We start from the raw sequence: 13,660 nt of genomic DNA on the forward strand, positions 1-13,660 counted from the left end.
GGAGTTAACCCGTTGGCTGCTATGGAGTCTGAAGAGGAAAGCACAGTATTAAGCAGGTCTGATCTCAGCAAGGAAATTTGACAGGTTTAGTTAAGCAAACACATTTTAATTATATCATGTGTATTATCCACCGAGTAACATGCATTTATATCCATTTGCATTTCCATTCTAGCATTTTTCGTCTCAGAGTTGAACTTGTGTCGTCAGCAGCTGATCTGTTGGCTGCAGCAGTAGAATTGATCATTAAAGTGTCACTGGGGTCTCTACATGTAGGTTACTATTTCCACAGTGGTGGGGTCAGATATATTAGTTTACGGTTGGTCTTTAATATGATAGAGTTGCAACATTTGATCAAGTTTAGATGTTCACAATGAAAACAAATGAGAAGCAGTTGTCGGGAGACAATTCCCATGGACTAACAACGTACAGATGTGAGGGTTAATATTTATTATCTGACCTTAATAACAGTCTACAATGAAAGGGTTAAACACTGCATACTTAAAGTATTAACCGACACAGGAAACCCACCCACATGTATACACGCAAGACTGCACGAAGATATTTTGTTTGTATAACGGAGCAGAGTAGGAAATTTATCAAAGAAAAATCTTTAAAAAGATATTTAGGTTACTTCCTACAGTCAGCTACCTGTTCTCCCCAGATACATATCTCACAGAAGCGAAAGGCCAATTTCACCCCAAAAAATTGGAAAATTCAGTTTTGGGTGGAGCCCGATAACACTGCCAACAGGGGCGAGAACTGCTTCCCTTGACCGCAGTAAAGGGGCACCCACCGGCTCACCGTAACACAGGAATGTAATATTCTCTGTTTCTGCTTAACTTATTGAAAGATTAGAGACAGGAAATAATCTTTACTATCAACAAGATTTTCTACTGAAAATAACACCAACTGCGCCCTATACACGTTTCATGTAGATTACAAACACATAACGCATTAGTAGGAATTGTCACATAAATGTAAACTAAACTCCAATTGGAAGTAGAATTTATTCTCCGAAAACATTCAGTGAAATGTATGAAAAATATTTGGAACGGGGACATTATTTTTGCATATTTCCTATAATTAAAACGCCCATCTAGCCTACGTACACAGTGGAGAAAGCCATTTTGGGGCAGCACCAATGTTCCTTGGCAATGCAACCAATAGGAAGCCGTGACGTTGCTGAGGCATATTGTACCTCAGTGAAATCTGGGTATCTTTGTGTACTAATTCAGCCTGTAAAATGACAGCCTGAACCGTGTAGGTGATGGGTACACTTTAATGTGTGTGGGAACGGTCACACGGTGTATGCTGCCAATATCGATTGTATAAATGGACTGTAGCCCAACGCTTCTGCACATATCTGAAGTTGTGCCCAACTTATGGCTTTTCAACAAACATTAAAAAAAGAAACAGAAACGTTCACTCTTGAAAGATGACACTGAGACAATAGGGCTTAGGACGCAGTGATCAAGTGCTTACAATGTAAAAATAAAAAAAACAAAAATTGGGATTCAGACTGTAAAACAGAAAAGGAAGAAAGGAACAAGGTTGCGTAATTTTGGACAAGGCAAGACAGAACTTTGAGACAACTTCTAGTATTCCTATAATGTGCAGAAGCCTGTGTATGCCCACAGTGCTCGTAGGTAGCATAGGCGGTGATCAGATCAACAGTAAATTACTTATTCACTACACAGCGCAGCTAGACGAACTCCGGGGGTCACATGCCACCCGTTCTTTGCACCTTCCCTCCTCTCTGTTGTTGACGAAGGAAGATCAGAGGCTAACAATACTGTTAGCTGAGAGGGGTGTTAAAATATAGTGGATAATGGCCTGTCAAATGTACATTTTCATTATGTACCAAAAATCCAACTGAGAGACTGATTTGCTTCTATTTATAAAGACTTGGCGAGTCCAAAACTGTGCACTCGCCATCATTTGAGATAAGGACTTTTACATGCATGAGACCAGAACATACATGTAACCCTACAGCAAGTAACCTTTAAGGGATTAGCAATACAACATCTTTTCTGCTTTTTAATGCTCAAGGCATTTGTAAGAGATTTTTTTTTAATTAATTTATGTTTAGTGTGTGCAGGAGCATGAAAACCAATGAAGACAACACAAAATAAGCATATGACTGCTTTGGCACGTTTTACTTTAAATGTTATTGAATAGTTAGAAGGCCAAGATCACTTTTGAGAATTGTTTAAAGGGGTTAAATGTGCACAATAGACCCTAACCGCCTGATTTAGTTAGATGCAAAATTGTGACTTTTGCGTACACTCAAAAATACTTCTGTACATTTATGTTTCTGAGGTTGTATTTTGAGTAGAAGTCATCTTACGATGTGTAACATTCAGTCTAACGTACAACAGTTTGAACTGAGTAGCACAAAACGTTATTCACTATACTCCGTTCAAACCAGAAAACAGTTTATGATGTGTCAGGATAAGAGAGATGACTGCATGTGCCAAGCCTGCTGAAGATGGAGAGACTGCATTCAAAGGTAAGTGGTGGGGTATTAATTAGCGATGACGAGAATTCCGACAAGATGGTGAGAATTCCGACAAGAGAATTGACTAGAATTCCAATTCTCGCCGGAATTCTAGGCATTGGAAAGATGACTCTCTGCAAAACAATTATACATAGAATAGGGTTTACATTTGCAAAACAGTTAACCTATATCTCCTTTGCTCATCATTAATAAACAGTCACGTCCTATTTTTCTTTCACAAACAATATACACAAAATCACACACATTCAATCTTTAAAACACTGGGCTAAACACATGAACATGTACTAATATTCACCACCTTCTGCCACCACTATGTACTGTATTTGGTACGCGCCATCTTACCTGACCGACAGGGTGAAGTCACCTGGATTGCTCTTGCTGGGGCGAGCCAGGAAGCTCCCGTGTACTCCATGTGTTAAAAGGAGGGTCTCCGCTTCCAGTCCATTGATATTTGGGTGAAACCATCTGAGAACAAAGAAAATACAGTTCCCCTTTAAGGCTGTGAATGCATGCATTTAGTAGATCAGGGTTTAAAGTGCTTGTATATTTCATTGTTCGTGTGCTGTTCCAAACCTATTGTACAAGGTATCCATCTGTATCTTACTTCCACAAATATGAGCAGCTTGTTTGAGCCACTAATTGAGCTAATTTCTCTTGTATTTACCAACGGGGCACAGCAACAAGCAACGTTTGTGGTTATTTTTTCTTGCATTTAATATATTGTTTGATAAATAAACAGTGCAGCATCCTAATGCTTAAAATTGTGGTTTTACTTGTATATTATCAGTACAATACATGTATTTTTTTTATTATTATATACCGTATTCACATCATATTAATGTGCCTTTTCTGTATATTTTCATGCATACATATGTGTTTGCATACACTCTGGTGTGAAAGGTTTGGTTCGCAAGGGAAAAAAAAATACACACACAACAAAACACCCAACAGTGCCAGCTTTCATGTTTGGCATTGGAGACATTAACAGCAATTCAACATATGGTACTTAGGATTTTTAAACTTGCAGCATAAAAACAAACGCTGTCAATTCTAATTGATTGATAATGAGATTGGTTTCAGCTTAGTAACAGCTAAAACTAGTCGCACAATCCAATCAAACATCTTTTCTTTTTTTATTGAACAGTAAAAGAATAAAACGTGTCTAGAAGATAATAGAGACAATACAGTAAAATTGACTATATGATCGGATTAGGTGGCAAATTTGAATAAAAAAAACCAAACAACAACAAAACAAAAATGGATCAGTTTCGAGCTATAGCGTTTCTATTGTATTAATGCAGCTAAAGTCTAATTGTCCTACAATGCTCCTATATTGAGCTTGTACTGTATGACCTATGCCTCAATTGTATATCGATGTGACTGCACAGGAATTAAATTGCTCATTCCCAAACAAAACAAAGACAATTATGGATACATGCATGGTTAGTTTAATGCAATCATCCATAAGTCATCCACACCTGTGGACCACTTCCTATAGAGATAAGAGCTCAGCAGTTAAGAGCTTATGTGGACCGCGCTAGACGAGCCGTTTAGGTGTTGTCCATGCATGCAAACATCTTGATACACAGATGGCTGAAATCCTAGATTGTGTACACTTAGGAAAAAAAAAAATCAGATACAAGCACCACGTTCTGTAAACACACGTGGGAAGGATATAGTCACATTCATCAGTACTAACACAGTACAGTACATCTCATGAAGAAACCAGTGACTTTCACCATTTGCCCGGCGTTCTCAAAACCATGATTCCAGCTCAGGGTCCCCAAGTAAACTGTATCTATCACCCCCTATATAAGCCTCAACCGTGTTCTTAAATAAAGAATTTGTCCAGTTCACATAGCTCTATGAAAACAGAAAATCACATGCAATTACTTTTTCATCATAAATTTATTTACTTATATAGCGCCACTAATTCCGCAGCGCTGTACAGAGAACTCAATCACATCAGTCCCTGCCCCATTGGAGCGTACAGTCCAAATTCCCTAAAATACAGACAAACACAGACTTAAGGTCAATTTGACAGCAGCCAACTAACCTACCAGTAGGTTTTTGGAGTGTGGAGCACCCGGAGGAAACCCACACAAACTCCACACAGATAAGGCCATGCCAGTGCTGAGAGACAGAAGTTCTAAGCCACCATGCAGCCCCGTCTCCAAATCACAGAGGCAGTGGCCATAATTCTTCTCAACTGAGAGCTTCCTGGCTGTCAGTTTCCTCTGTTCTTCATAGGCTGGCACTGGCCTTAGGGAAACTTAGTTTAAGAAAAGCTTCACCTATACTAAGATTTACAGTAAACTTCACTTTGACCTTTCAGGACATACAGGTGTTATATGAGAACTATATGGGTGAAGGAAATCTGTATTTCAGAGCATTGGTCTTTAGTGGAAAGTCCACTTACATTTGTATCACTTCAAATACGGCATCTGGGAAGCAGCTCAGAGGAAACTGCAACACCAGGGGCTTAGAGATGGTTGACCGATGTCATGTCATCTAAACCAGATCCAATGAGCTTATTGTTTATGGTTAATATCTCCCAGTCATCACCCCCACCAAATTATTATTTCTTCCAGCAAAACTTGATCATGCTTCTACTCAGGGCCGGATTAACCCTAGGGCTAACTGGGCTATAGCCCAGGGGCCTCGGGCATCCAGGGGGCCCTTCAAAGTCCTCAGCAGCATTATTGATCGGTCCGGGAGCCCGATCAATGCTGCTGAGCACAGTCAGTGCAGTCATCCGTCCCCGCTCAGTAATCTGCTTACTGAGGAGATCTCGCGAGAGTTCATGAACGCTCGCGAGATCTCCTCAATAAAGGAGCTTATAGCGCGCCGCGGAAAGAGGACTGCACTGACAGGTAAGTGCTTTGGGGGGGGGGGCGGCTCACATTGGGGGCCTCACGGGGGAATGGATGCCCCCTTAGCCCAGGGGCCTCCATTCCCTTAATCCGGCCCTGCTTCTACTCTACAAGAACTGGAGTCATAGGTTGCCTACTTCTGCAGAACAGAATAGACACACACATCATAAGCAAGAGGGGGAAAAATATATATATGTATAGTGGTTTAAGCCCACTGGGACTGTGGTTTTAAGGTTGCAGTAAACCGAGCATAACAGGTCATGTAAGGTAAGGTAATTCCAGTTAAATTCTAATAAATAAATAGTGGTACATGATATATGATAAAAAGGTAAAAAATAAGCCAATCTGCATATATTTATGGTAACAGACCACAGAAATAGAATGTACTAATCTATCTATATATTTCAGTATAATAAGTACTTTACATGGTAGAAAACCCCTATATACATCAGATATACAATACTTGCAGGGCTCTACTGCAGAGTACAGAGCTCTTAGTTAACAGGTCAAGAGGCACTATCTGTTCTCACAGTATGTATTGGTAAAAGCACATAAAACAATTGAAGAAAAATTGAAAGCGCACACAAAAAGCACCTCCTTAGCAGTACTATCTAATCTACCTTGTCCTTTGAAGATGAAGTGCATCCCGAAACCTCATCTATGTAATGTAGGATTATTCCTTGTAAAAGAAAAAAAAAAAAAAAGACTTTTCAATCTTTTGTACTCCTGCCAGCTTCATCTGACCCATAATACTTTGCTATTTTCATGAGCCACAATAATAATCCACAGAGCACCTTCGACACTGCAGCAAGCCACAACTATCGTCATCATCAGTTATTTATATAGCGCCACTAATTCCGCAGTGCTGTACAGAGAACTCACATCAGTCCCTGCCCCATTGGAAATTACAATCTAAATTCCCTAATATACACACACACACTAGGGTCAATTTTTGTTAGTAGCCAATTAACCTACTAGTATGTTTTGGAGTCTGGGAGGAAACCGGAGCACCCAGAGGAAACCCACGCAAACACGGGGAGAACATACAAACTCCACACAGATAAGGCCATGGTCTATAACACAACAGCTCGTATATTAGTAATGAATAATATCACAGCCTATAATGGTTATTGGCCGGGGCCTGTAGGGCAGGGCGACCACTACAGGATCCAAGACACCTGGCTTTCCAAGGACTGCTCATATTTTGAGGAAAATAAAGCTGCACCTGCCTGCCCCCAAAAAACATGGGATGCCCACTTTCGCCTTCTAAGACATTAAATGTTTCCACCTCTTCAAAGCTTTCTACATCCAGGAAGCTGTCACATATGTAGAAACAGTTTCTGTATAACTATCTTACACCCACGGATAAGATAGGTTTACTGAAGGTTTTCACCCACCAGGCATTCTAGACTCAAAAGTACAATACTGTCTATGAAGTATCTACAATAAATATTTATGCAACACTTCCACTGAAACTTGTACCTGGGGCTAAAATATTTCTGATTATAATCTGACTTCAGATATGTCCCCATCTCAACTATAGAAAGAAGTACACCCCATACCTTGAATTTTTTTTACTTTCAACCTTTTTATTATGGCGATACATGGAAAGTTTACTGTAAAGTTCTAGCTTTGACTATCTGTTTTGTAACTGTATATAAATTGGTGGCATAAGATCAATAATTTTTAAATAGCAGACATGTTATTATATTATATAAATATATGCTACTATTGAAATAGTGTGGACATTTAACTTTACATTTAATCTAAGGGGTATATCTATTAAACTGCAGGTTTGAAAAAGTGGAGATGTTGCCTATAGCAACCAATCAGATTCTAGTTGTCTTTTTGTAGAATGTACAAAATAAATAACTATAATCTGATTGGTTGCTATAGGCAACATCTCCACTTTTTCCAAAACTGCAGTTTAGTAAATAGAAATGTTCTGTTTCTCTCTGGAAGTAGAGTCCTCTTACCTCTCTGTCTATAATACCCAGTCTTGTGCAATTACCATTCACTCCTCCCCTCCCCAACCCTCAGCGCTATGTAGAGCAGCAGTAAACAGACAATACCTCGCTAACTTCCCACCAATCAGGACAAAGCCCTCACATCGGGTCTGTCCCACCCAAATCAGAAAGGCTGGAAGGCATGGCGCTATATACATTTTATTAATGACAGTTTTTTCCAAGAAAAAAAGCAAAAACCAAGCCTGAATTCAACTGTATAACAGGAACACAATGATTATTTTGGGGGCCGATTAGGAAGTACATAAGATGCCTAAAAGAAAAAAAAAAAAGAAAAAATACTTTTTTGCTCATTATTCAGGCATAATATAAACTGCAGCTACATAATCCAATAGAGGTCTGGACAAAAGCATCTTGGACAAGGAGTACACAAAAGGACACCTGTGGTTTACTTAATTAATGACCAAGATACATTAAACTGTTGCCATGCAATTATATATTTATACTAGAGAGATAATATCAGAGATCTAACAACATAAGATTCAGATCTGCTCAAAATAAAATAAAAAAAAAGTCAAAATGCAGCTAAATATTTCCATTTCATGTTAGACATAGTCTACGCTCAGCACCTAGCAGACAGCTGGTTATCTGGCCACCACCCACTTACATGAGTTATCTACTGTAAACACACCCACTGATGTGAGTCAGGAGACCTCTCATGTATTCCCTGACCTCTGGGGGGGGATGATATAAAATGGGTTAGAATTGTGCAACTTTCCGCATCCTGCATTCATTCCAAAGCCTGTGCTAGGGCAGACTGGTCAACTTATCACAGTGACTCATTGTACCTGCCCCAGACAAGAACAAATTCTGAAGGTTGATTTATAGAAGTAGACAAATAAGTAAGACTGTATCAGAAGCAGATATGGAAAACATGATTCACAAATGGATTATTTTATTGTGCTATGAGCAGCGTTTGCACTTGCTCTGGAACATACACGTCAAGGCAGCCATATTGGGCCTAGAACTTAATTATATCCCAGCCTGTGTTTATTTTAATTTGGTTTTAAATAAGTTGCTGTGTTTATGGTGTACCTTGTACCTTTAGGGCAACATATGTTGGGAGGGTGGGCTTTAACCAGGTCTTAGGCAACTTATGCTTCTCCAGCTGTGATCAAGCTACAAATCCCATCATGCCATGACAGCCACAGGTAGTCCATCCACACCACAAGTACGTAAGCTGGCAAACTCCGTTATTAGAAAGTACCTGTTAACATAACTTCCCCTGCATCACGCAGCTAGCTCCTGCCGCTGACCCTTTCACTTAATTCAGTTCCACCGATCCCCCTTCATCACGTCCCAACTCTTCACTGTCCATCCTCTACACTGCTCACAATCAGTTTGGGCTATTATCTTACACTGCAGTTCATTCTTGTTCACTTGCACTATTCTCCATGGCTGCTAGTATTACATTCATCATCATAATTTATTTATATAGCGCCAACATATTCTGTAGCGCTTTACAATTGGGGGACAAACACAGTAAACTAATAAACAAACTGGGTAAAACAGACAAAGAGGTGAGAGGGCCCTGCTCGCAAGCTTACAATCTATGGGACAATGGGAGTTTGACACATGAGGTTAAGTCTACATTTTGCATTTCGGCCCAGCCAGACCGCAGAGGTAAAAGTGACTCAAAGGCTAAATGATCCGGTCACACAATAATGTTGGTCAGGGGGTAGTTGTCTTGTGTGAAACTGTGTAACTTGCCAGTTCCTTTAACTGCCTCCTTCAAGTTCACAACAACTTGTATTGCTTTCTCCAATAACCCGATCTTCCAATCTTCCATAGTCCCTTTAACCTTCTCAGACTTGTCATAACAGTCACCGCCATCACCACATCCACACAGGTCCAGCACATTAATACACACTCCTAGTTCACCCTTCTCTTGCTTTGTACCTCTACACACAGTAATTTCACCCTCCACTATGTATACAACATCACACCATTGTCGGATACTGTTGGTTCAGCCCACACACAGCTTTTCCACACTTCACTTTCACTCCATTTGTTTCTCACAGTAACGTACCCACGGCTATTTTAAATACAGTTGTAACCTTACACGGATTTTTAGGGCTTTTTTTTTTCCAACTTGCAGCCTATTAACCTGTTCCCTAGAATTAACATTAACCTCTTATTCCCATCATTCAACTGCCTCAAAACCCTGCAGAGTTAGGAACAATGGGAATGGTTAGAAGTGGTACAAAAAAACCCCCAAAAAAATCAAAAATAAAATCCATCATTGGGGTTCTGTAAACAAATATATAAAGGGCTAAAGGAAACACAACAAACCAGACATGCACTCAGTGTATTCTATACTGCATTCCATCTTCTCACCATTCATTATGTATAAGACATCACAATTATGTCCATATTACTTCCCTTAACCTCCATTGATTTCATACATTACCTCGTCCTACTTTATACATTAAATTGAAGTTTCTTTTAAAACTTATTTCCACCCTTTCAAACCCGTCCTCAACACCTCCCCCACTCCCCACACAATATTCATGTATTACATTATGCCAATCTACCACTGCATTCTAGAGATCCAGCTGTTAGAGCCACACAAGAAATACTGATATTGATGTATATTGCTTATTTATAATGCAAGACTTTTACATTGCACAAGATTGTAACAATCATTTTAAACTAACATCTAATCCATTGTCCCTTGGTTCTGTCAGCAATGTTACAGTTTTTGTACTCTGTAAAAATTTAAATTTAGAGTGATTTAGATCTTTCTTTAAAAGTTCAATATTCGTATGTATTTCCAAGTCTTGTATTCCTATACTAGTTTCCCTAGTCTTCTGTCCGTTATTCGCACACCTGTTTGTTTATCCACTTCCCCCAGTCCTCCTGATCTACATAACCGTTATGCCAATCCTTCAGCCAGTATGAACCTGTTCCCTAGCCCCTAGTAAACTTATTACATTACACTACAGTGTTCTCCCCAGGACCCATGTCCCGGGCACTCCACCCGGCTCTGGGAGTCCGATGGTGAACATCAGAGTTGCATTGTGCCTGCGTTATTGTGACAGGCACCGGAGATCCCTCCCACCCTGTGTCAGTGTGACGTTACGATACAGATACACGTTGGAAGGTGGTAACACTTCTGTGCATAGAGTAAGAAGCTGCAGATTTGCACTGTGTTAGCATTCAGTTGTTCCCACATTGTTCGTCCTATTATAATAGTCACTGTGAGCTGGATTCGTTTAGAAATATAAGTGGTAATATGCATGCTCAGAAACGGATTATACACCAGTGCATGCAATTCATCTTTGAACGCAAAGGACGCATCCGACAGCCGGGAGGGGAAGGAGGGAAGTGGCGCATACACGTAATGTACAGGAACAGCGTGCCAAGGTTGCACACATGCGCATCTGTCCAATTCAACCTTTGGCATCTCTCAGGTTTGTGGTTTTCAGCTGTATCACTAGCACCAGCTACAGGTCGGGTGTAAGCGCTGAGTGATAGTGATGACCATATGCAAGGGAGAACATGTGTTTGCAGTCAGCAGCAACTGTAAAAATGTATTTTATGTACAGTAGACATTAATAACACCCTGATACATGTATTTCAGGTTAAAAAAAATAAAGTATTTTCATTAATGATTATATCATTAGCAGGTGATAATGTATTTATTAATTTTTTTCCCCGTGCACTGTGGTGGGAATTTATATACACATACGTATTGTGGGTATTGTGTCTGTCTGCATACTTACACCTGTATTCAACTAGAAACATTTCTTCAGATCCTGTTCTCGAGCACCCGTCTGCGGGTTTAAAAACGGATGGAAAATGAACAGTTGCGTTCACCTTGCGGCCCTTAATGAATCCGGCAGTGTGTGTGCACTGCAGCCAGCAGTGTGTGTTAGATCAATGAGCCCCAGTCAGAGCAGTACAGGCAAGCAGAGGCCTAGTAACAAGAATCACTCTCCACTTGCCCTTATCTGCAGTTTATTAATCCATGTTTCCAAAATATCAATTTCCAGCCAGCGGATCAATACCCTAAACCACAGGTGAACAATGTGCAGCCCGTAGGAAGAAGGAATACAGGGAGACCAAAGACAGATGACCCCACTGTGCTGCTCTCACTGTGGCTATAAGGTCAGTATAGCCACAAAACAACATAATAAGCTTCAGTCTGATTCACTGCCAGACGGTTCCTGTAATAAAGATATTAGTCATGTGAGCTTCACTCTGATTTACTGCCAGACCGTCTGTGTACTAAGGAGATTGGGTGGGACTAAGGACTAGATTTACTAAGCTGTGGGTTTGAAAAAGTGGGGATCTTGCCTATAGCAACCAATCAGATTCTAGCTGTCATTTTGTAGAAGGTACTAAATAAATAAAAGCTAGAATCTGATTGGTTGCTATAGGCAACATCCCCACTTTTTCAAACCCGCAGCTTAGTAAATCTAGCCCCAAGTCTTGCAGCCTTCATGGACAGATAAGTGAAGTGCAGGTGAATGATTTGCTACCATGAGCTACTTACAGGGGTGAGGGGATGGGTGTAACTACTGAGGGTGTGTGTGTGTGTTAAGGGGCCAACATTTTTAGAGGGTCTCTCTACAATCACTACATGGGCTTCTGTCCCTTGGGGGACTTTAAAAGATCTAGCATAAAACCTTCACTAGCATCTCAGGGGCCTCTGGGCAAATGACAGAGCAGGGCCATGCCTACACGTTCCGCTCAGTTGTCTTCCACGAAACACAAATCAATCTTACTACTTTCATTTATCGCTCTCATTATCTTGTTACCATTCTCAAGTTCAGAGCATAAAACGGACATTTACAAATGTCTGCTTGACCCAGTCTGAGCTGGAATATCCCAGTTGTCTGGTAGACACCAGAGTTAAACAGGATATGTATTGTCCATTTCCAGCAGGAGAAAATCACTCCAGTACACTGTGTTAAGCTGCAACAATTATGTCTGTGGCTGTGTAATTTAATATGCAAGCTGGCTTATCCAAACTCCTCTTTTAACCACTTCGCCGCACCATGTATCCAAATGTGTGCCTTGTAGACACACAGCTAGATAAATAGAAAGCCAAGTCACGTCACAGTTACCCGTGTCATGCTCTCGTCTTGTCATCCTGCCAAGCTCTGCAGGATGATAACACCGCAGCTAATTAACGCCAGGCTATTCTGGGTGCAGGCAGCGTGTCGGGGCAGAATTTAGCCCTTGATGGGGCTCGTGCCCCTTTGATCCTCTGCCAGGGTTATTTTCTCCACTTGCACATCAGAGAAAGCCAGGCAGAAATAAAACCTCTGTGTGCGGTATTTAGCAGGCCCACAGCTGTGGAGGTTTTCGGTGTATCCCAAGAGCTGTGAGGCTGGTGGCTTAGGTCCAGAACCCTCAATGTGGTTTAAAGCCAACTGGAGAGCTCTGGGAAGGAACATCATTAACTAAAAGGAACCTAGTACAAATGTATTACATATGAACGCTGAACTGTTACAGATGCATTCTTCTGTCTTACTAAAGTCATTGCACATAGCAGGAAGATTAACATAACCACAGAGATAAAAAGTATTGTGATAACTGTACTTCTAATTAAGTAGCTGATGCAAAATTTTACTTGACATTATACCAATAAATTATATTTTACTTTTTTCTTTTCTTTACAAACATTTTGTAAATTTGAGTAATACTGTATAAGGAAATGGTCTGTAAAACATAGACCATGAGTAATTAGGTAATCGCAATAGGCGGTTTTGACCAATGTCAACACTGTGAAAGAGGACACTGGAAATTGTACTTGCACTAAAAAAATAAAAATAATCAACCGCTGATGGTTAGCGGTGGTATACATTACTTACCACTGGAATAACTCTCTTACTTTCTTCCTTAAATCACGCCTTTCTTGGCAATCGCCCCTGAGCCACATAGGTGTAGCCTTATGCTTCTGTACTGCAGATCAGAAAGCATTGGACAGGAAGAAAGCCTTCCTTATGATCATTACACATACTTGCCTACTGTTAGGCACTGAAGTCCGGGAGATCCCAGACAGGGGCCGTGACTAGAGGGCGGGAGGGGACGGGGCGCGGTCGATTGCGTCATTTTGGCCCCACTCCCTGCTGTTGATACAGTGGGGGCAAAATGACGCGATTCACTGCGAATCACATTATTTTGGCCAGGTATTTGCCAGATGCGGGAGACTTGCCAGCTCTCCCGGGAGTCCGGGAGACCAACCCGGATTTCATCAGTCTCCCGGACATTCCGGGAGAGTTGGCAAGTATGCC

The 13,660-nt window shown here is 40.7% G+C and overlaps 2 protein-coding genes across 2 annotated transcripts in view; both read right to left on the reverse strand.

Moving 5' to 3' along the window:
• Positions 1-13,660, reverse strand: part of LOC142107896 (tyrosine-protein phosphatase non-receptor type 11-like) — a 95,466-nt gene that overhangs the window by 47,041 nt on the left and 34,765 nt on the right. The window contains exon 2 of the mRNA XM_075191550.1: positions 2,861-2,983. Coding sequence (XP_075047651.1) covers positions 2,861-2,983 — 123 coding nt within the window. The remainder of the gene's footprint in view (positions 1-2,860; positions 2,984-13,660) is intronic.
• The window catches only part of AGRN (agrin), a 434,643-nt gene that overhangs the window by 26,404 nt on the left and 394,579 nt on the right, over positions 1-13,660 (reverse strand). The gene's annotated exons all lie outside the window — the stretch shown is intronic.

This window comes from Mixophyes fleayi, chromosome 11 (genome assembly GCF_038048845.1).
Source record: "Mixophyes fleayi isolate aMixFle1 chromosome 11, aMixFle1.hap1, whole genome shotgun sequence".
NCBI lineage: Eukaryota > Metazoa > Chordata > Amphibia > Anura > Limnodynastidae > Mixophyes > Mixophyes fleayi.